The 22,039-nt window shown below is 34.5% G+C and overlaps 1 protein-coding gene and 2 long non-coding RNA genes across 3 annotated transcripts; 2 read left to right on the forward strand and 1 right to left on the reverse strand.

Annotated features, from left to right (window-relative positions):
- Nucleotides 1-10,415: 10,415 nt before the first annotated feature.
- Nucleotides 10,416-15,988, forward strand: beta'COP (coatomer subunit beta'). The gene is made up of 4 exons (XM_075293607.1): nt 10,416-10,890; nt 13,079-13,698; nt 13,760-14,342; nt 14,404-15,988. Exons 1-4 carry the CDS (start codon nt 10,536-10,538, stop codon nt 15,645-15,647), a joined length of 2,802 nt encoding a protein of 933 aa, XP_075149722.1. The 5' UTR covers nt 10,416-10,535; the 3' UTR covers nt 15,648-15,988.
- A 2,260-nt stretch (nt 15,989-18,248) lies between these two features.
- On the forward strand, nt 18,249-18,858 carry LOC142227560 (uncharacterized). The gene is made up of 2 exons (XR_012719903.1): nt 18,249-18,588; nt 18,645-18,858. It is a non-coding gene; the product is annotated as an uncharacterized LOC142227560 (long non-coding RNA).
- Nucleotides 18,859-20,743: 1,885 nt separating this feature from the next.
- On the reverse strand, nt 20,744-21,125 carry LOC142227497 (uncharacterized). The gene is made up of 2 exons (XR_012719864.1): nt 20,989-21,125; nt 20,744-20,921 (listed from the first exon to the last, which is right to left on the reverse strand). It is a non-coding gene; the product is annotated as an uncharacterized LOC142227497 (long non-coding RNA).
- Nucleotides 21,126-22,039: the final 914 nt, after the last annotated feature.

The following is a 22,039-nucleotide window of genomic DNA, read 5'->3' on the forward strand; positions in this document are numbered from 1 at the left end:
GATTTAAAAATGGATATCATAACATGAAAGAAAAAATGTTTGGGCTAAGGTCAACTTGACTTTAATAATTTAGAAAAATCTTTAAATTTCATGAAATTGTCTTTAAATTTGTTGTCTTTTTGCATCTTAACTGCAAAGCAAAAAATAGTTCAAATATAGGACATGTTTTTCAACACTTTATTTTAAAGACGTTTTTTACTTGAAACACAGCATAATTTCTACTAGAAGTCGAGTCTTAATTTGGAAAATAAAGTCGTCGTTAACTTGTTTTTAAAGGACTTTGATAGCATATGAAGAAAAAAAGCTGAAAAAGCGAAAAATTAAAATTTGCTTCCTAGAAGCAAGTACACCAAACTTGATTTTAAAAGAAATTGTGCCTTAAAAGTATCCTTATTTGTATTCTCCGCTTCTTTGGCTCGGAATCAATACCAAATTGTTTAAAGTAAAGACAAAATCTTTGGAACCGGGTATGCTTTTTTTCAGTGTAGTATGTGTTGTAAAAGTAACAACAGTACTTTCGATCAATTTCATCCCCTATTACTACAAAGATGTTTGTAATGAACGTCAAATAAATGCAATTAAACGATCTTATTTATATTTAATTTTTTAGTTTTCTACACTGAAAAAAATATTGTCGTGAAGTCAAAGATTTCATGTCCTTAGAATAAGAATGCAAATTTTGCTTAAAATGGAAGACGCATTTCTCTAAAATAAAGTTTTTTTCCTTGTCCAAAAGTTTTGAATGAAGTTGTAATGTCCTTATAATTAAGTGATTTTACTTAAAAATGTGTATCATAACATGAAAGATAAAATTTTTGAGGTAAGGTCAACGTGACTTTAATAATTAAGAAAAATTCTTTTTTTTTCAGTGTAAGGACATTCATATTTGCTTTACTATTGTACTATATCCTAGCATTCTCTTATTTCTGATATTAGTTCTCGAAAATTTAATTAAAATTATGGATAGTTTCAATTTTGGTTGAAAAATGTGCGAATATACATTTATTTTAATTTTTTTCTCACATTGAAAAATAATGACTTGATTTGTATTATTTCTTAAAAACGCTGTTCGAAAATGTATTTTTACAATAAAGGGAAAAAAGCGAAATTAGGTAACACTAGATCTGAGTAAGAATATTCGTAGGTATACCACGGACTGATTTCGATGGAGGTTGTTGCAAACATAAACATAAACATACACACACACATTACAAATATAACAAAACCTCTTCCCTACGTCTCCCAGTGGAGGAATCGAGAAGGACCTTACAAATTCAGGCATGTTAAATGCCTTAAATTGGAAGGAGTTGTGTTTGTGAAGTACAGACGCGTTCCTTGTTTTGTGTTTTTAAATTTGTGAAATTGTGAAAAGTTAAACTTACAGCATGGTTGTTAAAGTTATGCAGCAGGATATTTGCCTTGGGCTCTCTTTTAAAATATAGTTTTAAAATTGTTTGCATTGCTATTTAATTATAATTACAATGCATTTTCAATGCCTTTCTAAGTCAATCGCTCGTTTTATAAAATCCCACGTACAAATATAAGTAAACAAGCATCTAACATAATTGGATTGCCTTCAATTTCCCAAAAAGGGCCTTTATTTTTCTATAATTTCTTGAATTTAAATTCTTCCAGAGCTCAACAACAAATGTGGCGAAAGAAGTCCTGACTTAAAAATTTGTATATTTTTTCTTTAATTTTATATTAATTATCTATTTATTTATCTATCTTTGAACTCGAAACTTCTTATTGTAACAATAAATCTGAATTAAAACAATAACTATGTCTAATAATGATAAAGTCATTCTTTTGAGAACGTATAGGGAAGACCGCCCTGTACTACAGAACACCTTCTTGACGTAGCGCTGCAACATGCCTGTAATAAGAAGGAGCGAAGGTGTGGTTTTATTTTCAGTAATTATGTAGGAATTCTTATATACACCCCTGTAGAACTCCTTCTGTTTAGAGGGCTGGTGAACGCCCTTTTATGTAAGCTACAAAGAAGGCCTTGCCCTCCATTCTCACCCTATGTTAAATGGAAAGGAAGGTGTAATGTCCTAAGCAGGCCTCTGTAATGTCTAGACAGGCCTGGAAAAAGGCCTTCCAAGCACATGAACTACGCCGCTGGGCTGTTGCAAAACAAAAAAAAAACTTTCGGAGAGTAGTTACTTCTACTCTGTGTATAGACTTTCAATTCCAATCAGCGTTGCCGTTTTGGTCCGATCGGACTAAAATTGGTCCAAAAGATTTCTAATTTTTAAATTTGGTCCGATGGCCGGACCAAACAGAATTTGGTCCATTTTGGTCCATTTTCATAAATTTGGTTTCTATCACATATTAAATAGTAGATGGTGCACCGCAAAGAATATTGTCGGGAGGCCAAATATTTCACATGCTTAAAATACGAATACGAATTTGGCTTAGAATAGAAGACGTATTTCTCTGAAATAAAGTTTTTTCCTTGTCTAAAAGTCTCTAAACTTTTCAATGAAGTCTGTTTGTCCTTATAGCTAAGTGATTCGACATAAAAATGTGTATCCTAACATGAATGAAAATTTCGTTTTAATGAAGTCAAAATGGATTTAATATTTCTGAAAAAATCTTCAAAATTAATAAAATGTTTCAACACATTGTTTTAAAGTCATTATACCCTAAACCACATAGTGGTTAGGGTTTAATAAGTTTGATCTGCCAAAAAATGTGCCTACCAGAAATATTGATTTTAGACCCCATAAAATATATACCGAACGACTCAGAATCACCTCTTGAGTCGATCTAGCGCAGGATTCCGGTCGCAATTATTAACCGATTTTGATGAAGTTTGGTACAGGGAGTTTTTTTGGGCACAAGGACGAAAGCTATTGAATTTGGAATAAATCGGATCAAATTTAGATATAGCTCCCATATATATGTATTGCCCGATTTCGACAAATGGGGTCACGTTGCACTGTTTTACTAACCGATCGTCGTCAAATTTAGCACAAAATAATCTTCTGTATCACCCTTTAAGTCTGAAAATTTCATCGAAATCGGTTCAGATTTAGATATAGGTCCTATATATTAGGTCATAAAACCCTTAGGACATAAAACCCTTATTTATCAACCGATCTTACTCAAAGTTGGCTAAATGTAATCTTCTACAGCACTAACTATATGTGCAATAAATCATCGAAATCGGTTCAGATTTAGCTATAGCTCCCATATATGTACCGCCCGATTTTTCTAAATAAAATAAAACTCAATTGAACAAATAATACAATGTTTGTACTATAATTTTCTCGAAGAGGAGCGGAGCGATTTTTTTTTTCTCGGAGCGGAGCGTGGAGCGGTGCGGTTTTTTTTTTTCTCCGGAGCGGGAGCGGAGCGGAGCGAAAAAAATGGACCGCTCCGGATCCCTGGTTTAGACCAATATGCTTTCAAACATATTATATATTGGAAGAGATCAAACATATAAATGTTTGGTCAATACCCAAAAATGTATATGCTTGAAGCAAAATATGTTTGGGAGTATATGTTACAGAAGCGATTTTTTATGAGGGTGCAGAAGGAGACGAGATAGACACATGGTGTCTTTGGCAATATAGCTCAGGATCGGTCCCTTAATCGATATAGCCATTTCCGTCTATCCGTCCATCCGTCTGTCTGTGAACACATTTTTGTAATCAAAACCCTATTGATGTTGGAAGATCGGCTACAACAATCGCCAATTGTGATGGGGAAAGCGTATCAAAAAGTACGGAATGGACATGAAAATATTTTTCCATCACTATTGTTAAAAAAGCCATTTTATATTTTGTGAAATACCAAGCGCAACTAGCTTATTCCCTGCCAACATTTTGAATTTGACGGCGTTTCTGAGAATTCCCACTACGTCGAAAACAGTTGAATACGCACCCCCACAAAAAATCGCTTCTGTAACATATACTCCCAAACATATTTTGCTTCAAGCATATACATTTTTGGGTATTGCCCAAACATTTATATGTTTGATCTCTACCAATATATAATATGTTTGAAAGCATATTGGTCTAAACAATATATGTTTGGGTAGTCTAAGTTCCAAACATTTTGTATTTTTGCATCCAAATTCAATAATGTTGTCTTCCAAAAAACAATATGTTATTATGTGACCATATAATATGTTTGGAAGCATTTTGCACCCAAAAATATTATATGGTTAAAAAAAAATTTCCCAAACAATATTGTGCTCAAAATTTTATTTATTTATTTATATATTTACAATCATAATGAATTATGAAAATAAACAGGTAACATAGGTGCTAACAACATAGGTTTTCGACCTGAATGCTCAAAATTTGTATATTCCCCGACATCTTTCTCACTTCCACGAGATTTTTTAGTTCTTAGCACCTTTTTCTGTAATACAAACATTGTAAAAGAAATTATTCAATTTTATGATTTTTTTTATTTTAATTTTACCTTTTGCCGGGCGGGGATTCGAACAGCGGACCACACAGTTTGTAAGGATCAAAGAAGTAGCTGATCAATTGCCCAAGGAAAAATAAAATGTTAATTTTGTAATAACAAGCAACAACCACCAACTTAATTCAATATCGCTCCCTATTAAATAGCGCTCCAAGCTACTAAACAGATATATGTTTATAGGCTATTTCTAAATTAATATATGTTTGCATCCAAGCATATTATATTTACAAACATTTTATGTCCCAAACATAATATGTTCTAACATATTAACATATATGTCCCAAACATGTTATGCTAGTTTATGAGCATTATATGCTTGCACTCAAAAATATTGTGTTTAAATATTTGTGTTCCAAACATATAATGTTTATAGCCAAACATATGAAAAACAGTCTTTTTCATCCGTGCGATATCCAAAACTCCGCGCAAAAGCGCCGTCACTATTGAGAAGTTGTACCACGCCAAGTTACTACAAAAAGTATCGCACGAGTCCAATTATTAGGTGCCTGTTTAGATAAATTTAGAACGACGCCAATAAGAGCCCCTTCAAACTATCAGAAAAAGTACATTTTAAGATAGTTATAAAAGAATCATTGTGGTCAAGTAAAACGCGATTGTTTAGATGTTTATCAATTTGATTAAACATTTATAAATACTAGAGGTCTGCACAATTCCATTTGTAAATGCAGAGTACACGTGTACTTGCTAGATGAGTACATCTATTTGAGAGAGTCGCAAAAAAATGGGTACACATTTTAATGAACACCGAAAGCCAGGAGTAACTTCTTGTCGCTACTCTGATGTCATCACTACCAACAAACACATATTCCTCTTTCTCTCTTATTGAAGTGTACTCAGAGTGATCACGTCGAGTATGTTGCGAGAACAAAACTTCATAGAGTACACCATGTACCACGTGCAGTTTCAGAAATACAAGAAAACAGTTACTCTCCATAATATATGTTTTCGGATTGATATAAAGAACGGCAAACGTTAAGGTAAGTGTGTGACATATATAAATATATGAAATATGTGACATACATACATATCTATGATTAATAATAATGGAAAGTTTTGCTTCACACATAACTGAGAAATACATGTGGTACCACGTGAAGTGAAGAGAATCCATGTTCTACTTTTTCTCAAGTACTTACATTTTTATTGTTCCTTTTTTTCGGAACACATATTGTTTCGGATAAGTACTTGGTGGTATTTGACAAGCAAGTGTTCTCTTCACTTCACTACTTGCGCTCTGAGAGAAAGACAGTGTATGTACTATATTCGACAGCGAATTGCATACATGTAGTGAAAAGTTATTCGATGCAGACCTCTAATAAATACTTATAAATATAACATTTATACGACTATCACATCACATTTAATATAACTTTTTGCATTAATAAAAGAATGATGTTGAGTTATATCCCAGCAAAAAAAGCATAGCCAAAAAAGTAATGAAAATGTTCTTTTTGGATCCGGAAGTGGTGCAAAATTGACGAAGAAGCGATGAATTTAACATGGGCTTGTCATAGGACGGAAGTCCTCCATTTCAACAGCCATTGCTCTGAATTTGCATCACTTGTTTAGGTGTGGTACGAATTCAATGTTTTGGATGTAAATTAAAAAATTTTGTGATATTTTGTCAAATAAATAATTTTTATAATTTTTTATAATTTTTAATGGAATCTAGCGCTTGTCGGAAACGATTGACCTCAAATATTTTCAAAAATGCACAATTTTTTCAGATTGGATTTAGCATTTTTTTCGACGAAATTTAAATGATTTGTACCATTTTATTAATTCGTACTCTGTTTTTAACCTGTTTGTAACAAAAAAAGTTAAAATTACCCATTAAAAGTATGAAAAAACCAAGTTATAAAAAATTTAATTAAAAGAACTCCCTGGATAGTTAAAATAAAGAACATCATTGGGAGTGCATCTTCTGGAAGTGCTTTTAAAGTAGTGCCTTTGGAAGAACTTCCTATTTTTTAGCTGGGATGTAGCAAGTTACATGTTGCAGCGTCTATCTGCCAGTTTTTTTTATTCTCGATGGAGGCAGTGAGTATGGAATAAAATCTGAAAAACTATCACTTTATTCCATTTGGAATTTTTATTTATTTAAATAAAAACAAGTAAGGAAAGTCTAAAGTCGGGCGGGGCCGACTATATTATACCCTGCACCACTTTGTAGATCTAAATTTTCGATACCATATCACATCCGTCAAATGTGTTGGGTGCTATATACAAGGATTTGTCCCAAATACATACATTTAAATATCATTCGATTTGGACAGAATTTGATAGACTTTTACAAAATCTATAGACTCAAAATTTAAGTTGGCTAATGCACTAGGGTGGCACACAATTTTAGTAAAAAAAATATGGGAAACATTTAAATCTGAAGCAATTTTAAGGAAACTTCGCAAAAGTTTATTTATGATTTATCGCTCGATATATATGTATTACAAGTTTAGGAAAATTAGAGTCAGTTTTACAACTTTTCGACTAAGCAGTGGCGATTTTACAAGGAAAATGTTGGTATTTTGACCAGTTTTGTCGAAATCAGAAAAACATATATATGGGAGCTATATCTAAATCTGAACCGATTTCAACCAAATTTGGCAGGCATAGCTACAATGCTAATTCTACTCCATGTGCAAAATTTCAACTAAATCGGAGCAAAAAATTGGCCTCTGTGGTCATATGAGTGTAAATCGGGCGAAAGCTATATATGGGAGCTATACATAAACCTGAACCGATTTCAATCAAATTTGGCACGCATAGCTAGAATGCCAAATCTACTCCCTGTGCAAAATTTCAACCAAATTGGGTCAAAAATCTAGCTTTTAGGACCATATTAGTCCATATCGGGCGAAAGATATATATGGGAGCTATATCTAAATCTGAACCGATTTCAATCAAATTTTGCACACTTGACTATACTACTAATTGTACTCCTAGTGCAAAATTTCAACCAAATTCGGCCAAAAATCTGGCTTCTGGGGCCATGTAAGTCCATATCGGGCGAAAGATATATATGGGAGCTATATCTAAATCTGAACCGATTTCAATTAAATTTTGCACACTTGACTATACGACTAAGTGTTATGTTAATACAAAATTTCAAGCAAATCGGTATAAAACTCTGGCTGCTGGGTTCATATTAGTGCATATCGGGCGAAAGATATATATGGGAGCTATATCTAAATCTGAATCGATTTCTTCCAAAATCAATAGGGATCTATTCTGAGCCAAAACACATACTTGTGCCAAATTTGAAGTCGATTGGACTAAAACTGCGACCTAGACTTTGATTACAAAAATGTGTTCACGGACAGACGGACAGACGGACATCGCTATATCGACTCAGGAACCCACCCTGAGCATTTTTGCCAAAGACACCATGTGTCTATCTCGTCTCCTTCTGGGTGTTGCAAACATATGCACTAACTTATAATACCCTGTTCCACAGTGTGGAGCAGGGTATAATAAAAATTAAATAATTAAGTGCTGAGAACTTTCAAATGGAATAAAGTGATAGTTATACCCTGCGCCACACTGTGGAACAGGGTATTATAAGTTAGTGCATATGTTTGGAACACCCAGAAGGAGACGAGATAGACACATGGTGTCTTTCGCAAAAATGCTCAGGGTGGGCTCCTGAGTCGATATAACCATGTCCGTCTGTCCGTGAACACATTTTTGTAATCAAAGTCTAGGTCTCAGTTTTATTCCAATCGACTTCAAATTTGGCACAAGTATGTGTTTTGGCTCAGAATAGAACCCTATTGATTTTGGAAGAAATCGGTTCAGATTTAGATATAGCTCCCATATACATATTTCGCCCGATATGGACTTATATGGCCCCAGAAGCCAGAGTTTCACTCTAATTTGCTTAAAATTTTGCACAAGAAGAATAATTAGTACTATAGTCAAGTGTGCCAAATTTTATTGAAATCGGTTCAGATTTAGATATAGCTCCCATATATATCTTTCGCCCGATATGGACTAATACGGTCCCAGAAGCCAGAGTTTTACCCTAATTTGGTTGAATTTTTGCACTAGGAGTACAATTAGTAGTGTAGTCAAGTGTGCCAAATATTATTGAAATCGGTTCAGATTTAGATATAGCTCCCATATATTTCGTTCGCCCGAATTACACTCATATGACGACAGTGGCCATTCTTTTATTCCGATTTAATTGAAATTTTGCACAGGGAGTAGAATTAGCATTGTAGCTACGCGTGCCAAAGTTGGTTGAAATCGGTTCAGATTTAGATATATCTCCCATATAAAGCTTTCGCCCGATTTACACTCATAACAGGCTGGCTGATAAGTCCCCGGTCGCACACATAGATGGCGTCGCTAGTATTAAATGCATATTATTTTTATATAGTGCCAACCTTCAAATGATTCGTGTCTAAATTTGATGTCTGTAAGTCAATTAGTTTGTGAGATAGAGCGTCTTTTGTGAAGCAACTTTTGTTATTGTGAAAAAATGGAAAAAAAGGAATTTCGTGTTTTGATAAAATACTGTTTTCTGAAGGGAAAAAATACGGTGGAAGCAAAAACTTGGCTTGATAATGAGTTTCCGGACTCTGCCCCAGGGAAATCAACAATAATTGATTTATATGCAAAATTCAAGCGTGGTGAAATGAGCACGGAGAACGGTGAACGCAGTGGACGCCCGAAAGTGGTGGTTACCGACGAAAATATCAAAAAAAAAAACACAAAATGATTTTGAATGACCGTAAAATGAAGTTGATCGAGATAGTAGAGGCCTTAAAGATATCAAAGAAACGCGTTGGTCATATCACCAAGACAACGCACCGTGCCACAAGTCATTGAGAACGATGGCAAATATTCATGAATTGGCCTTCGAATTGCTTCCCCACCCACCGTATTCTCCAGATCTGACCCCAGCGACTTTTTCTTGTTCTCAGACCTCAAAAGGATGCTCGCAGGGAAAAAATTTGGCTGCAATAAAGAGGTGATCGCCGAAACTGAGGCCTATTTTGAGGCAAAACCGAAGGCTGATGTAAGAGAACAACATAATATATATTGTTAGTTGTCCAGAGCCGTTAAGGACTAAAAGAAAACAGAGTACTCGTTTATCCAGGACATCTCCAAAAATATGCAACACTGTCATCAGCTGTTTAAAAACAATCACAGAAAAGAAGTGAAATCTTGCATTTTGTAATGTATGAAATGCTCCAATTAGTAATAAATATTTACTACTGCGATTATTTATGACACTGTATCACTTTGAATTTCATGTTTTTCGATAAAATAGTCACAATAAATTGCTATTGTGAATCGAAGAAGTGTCACTTTATCCAAATACAATCTGGCAACATCGGCGCGACTTGCACTGATGAGATGTTCTGGATAGAACACCAGTGCAACAATGTTCTGGATAGCTCATACAAATGTTGCATCCAGTGCTAAAAGAAAACAGCCCTTATCTTAAAATTCACTTTTTCTAATAATTTGAAGGCGCTCTTATTGGCGTCGTTTTAAATGTATCTAAAAAGACATCTAATAATTGCACTCATTCGATACTTTTTTGTAGTAACTTGGCGTGGTACAACTTCTCAATAGTGACGACACTTTTGCGACGAGTTTTGGATATCGTAAGTTAAGTCCGAAGGCATAATCGATACTACTGCATGTTTATGGGATCGATAACACATTTACCGATTATTTAGTCATCGATTATTTAGTCATATTTAGTATCGATACGACACACTGTAAGATTCTTTACAAACACCGACATTCCATCCGGAATAACTGATAGTCTGTAAAGCGCATAATCTGCACGACGCATTAGCAGTGACGAAGAAAGAATTCATTGAAAATCAGCGCCATCTATCTATCTATAACCAACATTAATGATGACGAACATGTTCGGCTACCGATTTGTTGGTGGGTATAAGTGGCCTTTCATTACTTTGACATTTCGATGACGTACAATTTTCCTGCTATGAACAAGTGAATTGTACAAATTATTTTTTCCTCTATTAATAAAGTGCATTAAATTAAAAGAAAATAAATTGCAATTGAGAGAAAAGTGATAAAGAACAATAATGCCTTTGAAACTAGATATTAAACGTCGTTTAACGTCGCGTTCGGATCGTGTAAAGTGTGTCGACATACATCCAACCGAGCCATGGATGTTGTGTGCCCTATACAATGGCCACGTACACATCATGAATTATGAAAACCAACAATTGGTTAAAGATTTTGAAGTATGCGATGTGCCTGTGCGCTCTGGAAGATTTGTGGCAAGAAAGAATTGGCTAATCACTGGTTCCGATGATATGCAGATACGCGTTTTTAATTACAACACACTTGAAAAGGTTCATTCATTTGAAGCCCACTCGGACTACATCCGGTGTATTGCAGTACACCCAACACAGCCGCTAATATTGACGAGTAGCGGTGAGTACAATAATACAATACGAAAAGATAAACAAATAAATGAGTATAGTAATACTGAAGGAGGGACCATAGTTGTGATGATGGATATTTGTTGAAGTATAGACTGATAAGCGGTTGATGTTTTTTTCATCATGTTTTTAGTTGATAAAATCTATGTGTCTTGATGATGAAGATAGCTAGGGTGATAACTATTAGAATGTTTTTTTTTACTTTATTCTAGAATGAATTAAAAAATTTATTGTGTGGCAATGATAATTTTTCAACGAATTTGTATAATTAAATATTTCTCTTAGCAGCCAATGCTACTTTTCTGTTTTTATCATACATTTACTGTATGATTAATATAAACAATAAATAAATAAATAATAAATATATCTAAATGTATATTCATGTGCGAATTTACCTATTTCAATTCATTCCGTATTATCGTGTTACTTATAATCCATATTTTTATCTATGTGTTCTCTTTGGCCATAATTGCATGTGCTCCGAAATTTGTTTCTCATATTTGTAAAAAAATCACACCTATTACTATTTCAAATATTCTTCCTATTTTATCTCCTTCGATTACATTACAGTAAATATTAATTTGAATTTCCAATAGAAATCTCGACATTCCGGCCTAGTAGAATTGAATTTAAAACCGCCCATACTAAAATGTAGAGCTGTCTTCATTTGCATAATTGCTCGTTAAAAAAGTCGTCATGAAACGGTTCGCTGGAACTAAAATTAATTAATTTTTTTTTGCAGCAATGCCCTAATCTTGGCCATGAGCTTATTTGTTAATTAATATCGAACCCTGAAATAACTGTGAATCCGTAGGGCAATTCTTCCACTTTTGTGGTAGTGAGTTGAATAGAGCACGATTACCCGAGGGACACTTTTTGTCGCATGATGCATGATAATAACAGCCCCTTTAGAATTGAGCCGAATGAACAATCCTGAACAATCTTAGATGTGCCAAATTGAAAGGTTTGCCACAGAAAGTTTTATTCTCACAAAAATATGGTCAGCATGTGGAACTGGAAAACAAGATGCACCAAGAAGATGCAATTTTTTGTTTTCTAGGGGCTTGTTATTTAGCGAGGTCATCTCATAATTATTTCTTCCTAATGCCAGCCCTTTAGAATTGAGCCGACTGTCGTGAACAATCTTAGATGTGCCAAATTGAAGGGTTTGCCACAGAAAGTTTTATTTTCACAAATATATGTTCAGCATGTGGAACTGGAAAACAAGATGCTCCAAGAAGATGCATTTTTTTGTTTTCTAGGGGCTTCTTCTTAGCGAGGTCATCTCATAATTATTTCTTCCTAATGTACAAGATGCATGTGGTTGTAATAGTGTGTAGCGTTTATAGTCAATTTAATTGTTACAGTACACAGAAACAATTGCACGAAAATTTTTTCCCATTAAAGTCTTGAGTTTTAAAAAATATTTAATTAAAAATTTAGTGATTCAACAATTTTTTTAATTCAAACAAAAATAAATCACAAAAATTAATAGTATCAATTAAATTTTTAATTGACACTATCATTTCTGTGATTGAAGGAAGACATTTCAATTACTTTCATTTCATTTGTTTTTATTTATTTAATCGAGCCCAGTAGGGCCATATATGATTAACAATTAACAATTAATTTCGTGTTTATAGACAAAACATATATTTTGTGCGTATAGATTTGCTAAATTTTGTCCAGATCAAGCAACTATGTAAGATGGAATGAATTAGTTGGTTGGTTGGTTTAAGAGGACAAGTCCTTGATTACAGATAGAGCACGCACCAACTTTGCTGCTAATACGAGACATGAGGATGATCCATCCAAAGGAGTACTGGACTCCAGTCATAGTTTTGATATCAGCGTGTTGACAGTTACTGCTGTGTTAATATCTTACCACAGAAAGGATTTCGTTTACCACTTGAAAATTGTCCAGGGTAGTGCTACAGAGGCAACTGTAGGAGTTTAGAGGACAGCGTTACAGGTTCTGTATAGTTTACCACCCAACAATTAACCTATAAGTAGTGGTTTCTATGACTGCTCCGTCGTCCGCCCTCATAATTAAGGACTCAACGTAAATCCTCATTGTTACATTTGGCTTTTCATTTATAGTGTTCTATATCTATACACATATTTTGAAACCTGAATATCCTTCAATATTCCAAATAATCATATTTTTATATTTCTTTTAGATGACATGCTTATCAAGCTATGGAACTGGGAGAAAATGTGGGCATGTCAACGTGTCTTTGAAGGTCATACCCATTATGTGATGCAAATCGTATTCAATCCCAAAGATAACAATACATTTGCTTCAGCATCGTTGGATCGTACCGTTAAAGTTTGGCAATTGGGATCAAATTTTGCTAATTTTACCCTGGAAGGTCATGAGAAAGGTGTCAATTGTGTTGACTATTATCATGGTGGCGATAAACCCTATCTAATTTCTGGTGCCGACGATCGTTTTGTAAAAATCTGGGACTATCAAAATAAGACATGTGTACAAACATTGGAGGGACACGCTCAAAACATATCGGCTGTATGTTTCCATCCCGAATTACCAATAGTATTGACTGGTTCAGAAGATGGTACTGTACGTATATGGCATTCGGGTACTTACCGCTTGGAGACCTGTCTGAATTATGGTTATGAACGTGTATGGACAATTGCTTGTATGCGTGGCACAAATAATGTAGCCTTGGGTTATGATGAAGGTTCAATAATAATTAAAGTTGGCAGAGAGGAACCGGCCATGTCTATGGATGTTATTGGAAGCAAAATAATTTGGGCTAAGCATTCAGAAATGCAACAGGTAAGCATCGTATTATTCTCTTTCGAATAAATCTAAATATATTGTATTATATACGTTTTAGGTGAATTTAAAAGCTTTGGCAGATGGCACAGAAATCAAGGATGGTGAGCGTTTACCCGTTGCGGTAAAAGATATGGGAGCTTGTGAAATTTATCCACAAACAATAGCACATAATCCCAACGGTCGTTTTGTTGTCGTATGTGGAGATGGAGAGTATATAATCTATACTTCCATGGCTTTGCGTAATAAAGCTTTTGGTTCGGCACAAGAATTTGTCTGGGCTTTGGAGAGCAATGAATATGCTATTCGAGAAAGCAGTGGAACCGTTCGGTTGTTCCGCAACTTCAAAGAACGAAAGAGCTTTACTCCAGAATACGGGGCGGAAAGCATCTACGGAGGGTATTTATTTGGTGTTAAGACTTCATCAGGCTTAGCCCTGTACGATTGGGAATCATTGACACTCGTGCGCCGTATTGAAGTACAGCCTAGACATGTATTCTGGAATGAGGCCGGTACTTTAGTGTGCCTGGCCACCGAAGAATCGTTTTTCATATTATCCGTTGACACAGGAGCAATAGTTACTGCATTGGAGACAAAACAGGATTTAGAAGATGATGGCATTGAGAGTGCATTTGATGTTTTGGGTAAGTGTATTTGACCAAATTTTATGAATTTTTTTTACCATGTAATTTTGCTTCTATTTAGGTGAAATTAACGAAATTGTCAAAACTGGACTTTGGGTCGGCGATTGCTTTATTTATACCAATTCCGTAAACCGAATAAACTACTATGTGGGCGGTGAAATTGTTACAATATCCCACTTGGATCGAACTATGTATTTGTTGGGATACGTTCCCAAAGACAATCGCCTTTATTTGGGTGATAAGGAACTAAATGTTATATCTTTCCAATTGCAACTTTCCGTTTTGGAATATCAAACAGCTGTAATGCGTCGTGATTTCGAGCGAGCAGATTTGGTTCTTCCAACTATCCCCAAAGAACATCGTACACGTGTAGCTCATTTCTTAGAAAAGCAGGGTTTCAAATCCCAAGCTTTGCAAGTATCAACCGATCCAGATCATAAATTCGATTTAGCCCTACAAATTGGAGAGTTAGATATTGCCGTAAAACTGGCCCGTGAAGCAGAGAACCCCCAAAAGTGGTCTCAATTGGCTGATGTGGCCTCGAGAAAGAATAATATGGCTTTAGTTAAGGAGTGCATGCAGAAGGCCAATGACTTCAGCGGTTTATTACTTTTGGCTACTGCTTCCGGCGATGAAAAAATGCTACAGGACTTGGGAGAGAATGGATCAGCACAAGGAAGACATAATATTGCTTTCTTGTCGGCATTTTTACGCTCAGACGTTGAACGTTGCCTTGAAATATTGATAGAAACAAATCGCTTGCCAGAAGCGGCTTTCTTTGCCCGCACATACATTCCCAGTCAAATGTCACGTATTGTGGAACTTTGGCGTGAAGAATTGACCAAATTCAATGAGAAAGCTGGTCAATCATTGGCTGACCCAGCCAAATACGAAAATCTCTTTCCCGGTTTAGGCGATGCCTTGCAAGTCGAAGAATTCTTAAAACAAAAAGAAAAACAAAAGATGCCAGCTCATGCTGCATCATCTTTGCCGCTAAATATTGATCGCAACCCTTTGGAAGAAATGCATTTGGCTCAACAGAAAGGCATCTATGAGAGTAATGCCAAAGTAGGAGTTCAGGATTACAAGAAAAGCGATGATTATCCAGTATCATCGGTTTCAGGTGTAAGTGCTATCAAGAGTGCTCCAACAACGTCCTCTGCATTGCCTTCTTCAACAACAGTGCCACCTTCAACAGAAGACGATGATGATGATTTGGACTTAGAAATAGAAGGTATAACATTGGATGATAATATCGACACAACAGATGTTAATTTAGACGATGACTTCTTAAGTGATGATTAATTTTTATTTTCCCATAATAATGAAATTTCCACTCCCCCTCCATTTCCTATTTTGTCAAATAATAAGGTCTAGGACCATATTCACAGTATATATTTGTGTACGTTTACATTCTATTTTCTGGAAAACCCATCTCTTTCTGTACTATCGAACTGTTACTAAGAGACATCATATAATGTAGAGCAACACATCTCCTTTACATAGTTATTACATTTTTTAATAAGGGAGTCATGTATATTGCAAACATTCTCTAATATGTTATATTCTTCAACCATGCGAAACTATTACTATAAACGAGAAATATGTAATTATTATTTTATTATAATAAATATGTCATTAAGCAAGTATTTGGTTAAATTAATGGACAACGAAGGTGGGATTTTAGTATTGCTGACTTGATTTAATTTATTACAAAATACTTGAGATACTAAAGAAAACTGTATTATCGGCATGCAAAAAATAATAGTACTACCGACAAAATATCGTTCACAGCGTCAATGTCTACCGTATCTGTGCTATTAGAAACTTCGAAAATTTCCATGCAATGTTGTTATCGTTATTTTTTCTTTTTGCTATTGTCACGCAAACGAAATTTCTGCTGGAGGTGCAAACTGGGATATAGAGATGCATACCGGGCTTCATATTGTAAACGTTCGACAAGATCTCCTAAATGTATTTTCGGTAGCAAAAACAACATGGTATTTCTTCAATCCTACGGCGGCGGGTTCTATGTACCGGATTGACCCGATTAGCCTAAATCATCGGCCAGCAGCTGCCATATCAGTGTATTGCATGCTAAAAATGCACATATTTCTTAGGGCCGGTATGTACCGCGAAATGTCCGCTAACCATAAGAAATGCATTGTATTTTTTGTTACTGAAAATTTCGTAAGGCGTTGTTATCGATTCTTCATATTTTGCTCCCATAAGAAATATATGGCAAAACTGTGTTATTGGAATGCAATAGGAATTTTCGCAAGAGCAGCATTTCGGACTTTAAATCAGTATTTACCTCTAACGAAATTTTTGCTACCCATAAAAATGCATTGTAATTTTTGCTACCGAAAATTTCATGAGCCATTGTTATCGATTGTTTACATTTTGCTCCCATAGAAATATATGGCAAAACTGTGTTATTGGCATACAAATGAAATTTCCGATAGTTTTGCCATGTATTAAAAATATTAAATCAAATGAGAGAATTATCTCCGTATTTTTCGTAAGACTTTCTTGCAAAGTACTTTAAATTCGCAATTCTTCTCGAAAAATACATACTCCGAGGAGGCAATTTAAATGTATCCATAAGTTTTGTTCAGTGTCACGATCGGACTTAAACTGCGAGCTTACTTTGCACACAAAAATACATGAAAAGACAGACAGACGGATATTTATATCTGCGGCCCTATATCATTGGAACTACAGAATCATTTGGAACCGGAGTAAGGAACTAGAGAATCCTCTTGAACCCAAGAATTCTCTTGAAAATTGTGTCAATTTTAATATTACGTTTGAAAAATGTTTGAAAAATTGTTGAAATTTAGCATTTTTCGAATGTTTGCTTTGAGAACTATCTGTATATAGTTAACGCAGTCGGCCGCGTTCTCTTAACGTTAATCGCTGGGCAACGATAGGGATGCCCATAGACCTTATAATACATAGATGAGCCATGGGTGTCAAACTATATTTGACAGTTCCGAAGATTAAGAATAAACGAGAATTAAATTAAAGAGAATAGTGGATCATCTATGTATTATAAGGTCTATGGGGATGCCAGACATGCTCTTTTAAAGATCACATGTGCTCTTTTTTACAAAATGTGCTCTTAAAACAAGATAGGCTAAAAGAGCACGCAAAAGTGCTCTATTTTTAGTTAAGTACTCTTTTTGTGCTCTTTTTATGCATCACAACAAATATTACTCCAACGCGATTCAATGAATGGTAAAAGTAAACTGAACATACGTAAATGTCACACTACGAGATTTTCCTACGCCGTCATTTTCTAATTAAATAGTGTTTTACTTTATATATCAGAGTCGAAGAAGAGCACGTCGATGTTGCTTCTTCACTTCGTACTCTGTTCTAAATGTAAACAAACTCTTTCAATAACATTTTTCACAAAAACTCCAAAAAATGACTTACAAAGTATTGTAAGAAAATTAGCTTGAGTTGAAAGTGGGTTATTTTATGTTTATATTATGAACCTTTTTGTTATGTTTAAATGAATTATCTTTCAATAAATTGGAATTAAATGTTTTTATTTTATTTGAAAAATGTGCTCTTTTTTTCGTATGTGCTCTTTTTATAAGCTGAATGTGCTCTTTTTGCCTCTTCAAAATCTGGCATCCCTAGGCAACGAATACATATTTTTTCGTGTGTGTGCCCTGTTTATTTGAAGATAAAACTTTTTAAAAGGTAGTGTTTATAAGATACCGCCAAATCATAGCGATCTAGGCGACGAAAACGTTGCAGTCTGGATTTTTTTGCAACGCCGTCAATAAATGTTAACAATCTTTGCTTGCATCTTAACGAACATAGTCATTCTTGCGAAAAATTTTTATGGAAACCATTATTTCGCACATAGAAAGCGGCGTTTTTTTAGGTAGCTTGGAGCGCTATTTTACAGGGAGCGATATTGGATTAAGTTGGTGGTGTTGCTTGTTTTTACAAAATAACATTTTATTTTTCCTTGGGCAATTGATCTGCTATTCCTTCCCTGCCAGCATTTCAAAGTTCCATTTCATCGTCATCGTTACTACAGACTCGTAAATGTCACTTCAACCATCATGAAAAGGTACATCAAAAAGTACATGAAAGTATTTTGCCATCCCTACTACGATTTTATTTTTTGTGAAACGCCAAGCGCAACCAGCTTGTTATATTTTAATTAAATAAAAACGAAAATAAAGTTCTGAAAACATAGATTATACGCTTAAAATTGCGAAAGGTATATTGGTGAAAAATTTTTGATTTTCCAAATGGAATAAAGTGATTGTTTTTCAGATATTTTACAGACATGCTGCTTCCATCAAATAAAAACACTAGTTGATAGACGCTGCAACATGTAACTCGCTACTTGTAACTCAACATCATCATTAATGCTAAAAATTATTTAAAATGTAATGTGATAGTGGTATAAATGTTATATTTTTAAGAATTTGTAAATGTTTACACAAATTAATAAATATCTAAACAAACGTGTTTTACTCGACCACAATGATTCTTTTACAACTATCTTAAAATGCACTTTTTCTGATTGTTTGGAGGGTCCCTTATTGGCGTCGTTCTAAATTGATCTATAAAGGCACCTCATAATTGCACTCATGCGAAACCTTTTTGTAGTAACTTTTGCGTGGTACAACTTCTCAATAGTGACGGCGCTTTTCCGACGAGTTTTTGATATCGTATACGATTGTTTTCGACGTGGTGGAGATTCTCAGAAGTGTCGTCAAATTCCAAAAATGTTGGCAGGGTTTGATCCTTTGTATAGTTTCGGAACAAAAATATGGTCCGTGTTTGATTTATAAACCCGCACAAATAGTTTTTAATAAATAAATTATTTCTTAATTCACATTGCAAATGGCGCCGTGCTATAAACGTCAGTTTTTCAACACGAAAAAACAAAGTATCACAAATGGAAAAAATTTCGCAAATTTTTCGCATTTTTTGGTTTTGTATGGAGTTTCAACGCGAAAACCGAACAGAGTACCGGCCTTTAAACGGCATCAATTTTTACGATGCCGGTCCCGATATATGTCCTGAGGGCATATGATCGTCAAAGGGAGGGGGTTGTATGGCGGGTATGCAGGGGGCTTTGGAACAAATCTACTTTAGCACAAGTTGTTAAAAATAAACAAATTTTTTTTTGAGTGTAGGAGAAGGTATTTCAAATCGAATATGTAATGTAAAAAATTTGACGTAAAAGCCTAGTTTTCGAGATATCGACATTTGAAAATCGGTATTTTCCTTTATATTTTTCCCCTGCCAGCATTTCAAAGTTCCATTTCATCCTCATCGCTACCACAGACTCGTAAATGTCACCAGAACCATCGCGAACTGTGATGGGGGAAGCATATCAAAAAGTACAAAATGTACATGAAAGTATTTTGCCATCACTACTGTTAGAAGAGCCATTTTATTTTTTGTGAAACACCAAGCGCAACCAGCTTGTTATATTTTATTTAAAAAAAAAAACGAAAATAAAGTTCTGAAAACATAGATATTACGCTTAAAATTGTGAAAGGTATATGGTGAACAATTTTCGACTTCGAATAGAATAAAGTGATCGTTTTTCAAATATTTTTCCAGGCACGCTGTCTCCATCGAAAATAAACAAACTGGCTGATAGACGCTGCAATATGTAACTTGCTACTTAAAACTCAACATAATTCTTTTATTAAGGCCGGTATGCACCTCTAGCGAAATTTTCGGTAGCAAATATTTATTTAAGTCTACAACAAAAAAAAACAGGGCTGTGTACACAAATTTTAAACCAGCTAATCGCTTTTAAAAATTGTTAATATATGTTCCAAATATTCCTCAAATAAATTGTTTATTATTTACAGACCTTTTAAAACTTTTACGCACACAATGATTGTAATAAATTAGATGTTTGCTGCCAAAATATGATTTTGACAACCCTGCTATTTTCATTAGAGGTGCGTACCAGCTTACGAAATTGAACGCTACCGAAAATTTCGTTAGCATAAATAGCAATGCATTTCTTATGGGAATGAAATTTTTCGCTAGAGGTGCATACCGGCCTTTAATGCAAAAAATTATGTTAAATGTGATGAGATAAACCGAAAAATTTTATATTTATAATAACCCTGCCAACATTTTTTGAATTTGGGGGCGCTTCTGAGAATCCCCAGTACGTCGAAAACAATCATATACGATATCAAAAACTCGTCGGAAAAGCGCCGTCACTATTGAGAAGTTGTACCACGCCAAGTTACTACAAAAAGGTTTCGCATGAGTGCAATTATTAGGTGCCTTTATAGATCAATTTAGAACGACGCCAATAAGAGACCCTCCAAACAATCAGAAAAAGCACATTTTAAGATAGTGGTAAAAGAATCATTGTGGTCGAGTAAAACACGTTTGTTTAGATATTTAATAATTTGATTAATTATTTACAAATTCTTAAAAATATAACATTTATACCACTATCACATTTAACATAATTTTTTGCATTAATGATGAGGTAGAGTTACAAGTAGCGAGTTACATGTTGCAGCGTCTATCAGCCAGTGTTTTTATTCGATGGAGGCAGCGTGTCTGTAAAATATTTGAAAAACAATCACTTTATTCCATTTGGAAAATCAAAAATTGTTCACCAATATACCTTTCACAATTTTAAGCGTAAAATCTATGTTTTCAGAACTTTATTTTCGTTTTTATTTAAATAAAATATAACAAGCTGGTTGCGCTTGGCGTTTCACAAAAAATAAAATGGCTTTTGTAAAAGTAGTGATGGCAAAATATATGTATGAAGTACATTTTGTACTTTATGATATGCTGCCCCCCATCACAGTAGGATGGTTGTAGTGACATTTACGAGTCTGTGGTAGCGATGAAGATGAAATGGAACTTTGAAATGCTGGCAGGGAAATTATAAATGTTTAATCAAATCAATAAACATCTACACAATCGTGTTTTACTTGACCACAATGATTCTTCTGCAATTACCTTAAAATGCACTTTTTCTGATAGTTTGCAGGGGTTCTTATTGGCGTCCTTCGAAATTGATTTAAATAGACACCTAATAATTGCACTGATGAGAAACTTTTTCGTAGTAACTTGGCGTGGTACAACTTCTCAATAGTGACGGCGCTTTTCCGACGAGTTTTTGATGTCGTATATGATTGTTTTCGACGTAGTGGGGATTCTCAGAAGCGCCCCCAAATTCAAAAAATGTTGGCATTTTCGCTGGCCAAAAATTGGGCCAATCGGACCACTTGTACTAAAGTAGATTTAAGCCAATAATACAAATGAAGAAATATTTATTCGTTTCCTTACATCTAGGTACATTTCTTTGATAAGGTGAGTATTAAGTTCGAGTTTAGCCGCTAAAATCGCTAAAGTGAAAACTAAATCAGTAAGAAAAATTCATGAAATTATACGTATTTGTTGCAAATTTTATTATAACTTGATGGGGAAAAGCCCAAAGCAAATTTTCACAAAGTTAAAATGGATTATTAAAGAAAAGTAATCGTGAAAAAATGAAGTTTTTAGCTGCTAAACTCGAACTTAATACCCACCATAAACTAGAACTTAATACCCACCTATAAACAAAATTAAAAATCAGTTGAAAATCTAAAATCGACTGCGATTAAATTTAGGTTAATAATCGATTTCGATTCATGCCAAAATTCGAATAATCGATTTTCGATTTA

The sequence above is a fragment of the Haematobia irritans genome, chromosome 2 (genome assembly GCF_050003625.1).
Source record: "Haematobia irritans isolate KBUSLIRL chromosome 2, ASM5000362v1, whole genome shotgun sequence".
Lineage (NCBI taxonomy): Eukaryota > Metazoa > Arthropoda > Insecta > Diptera > Muscidae > Haematobia > Haematobia irritans.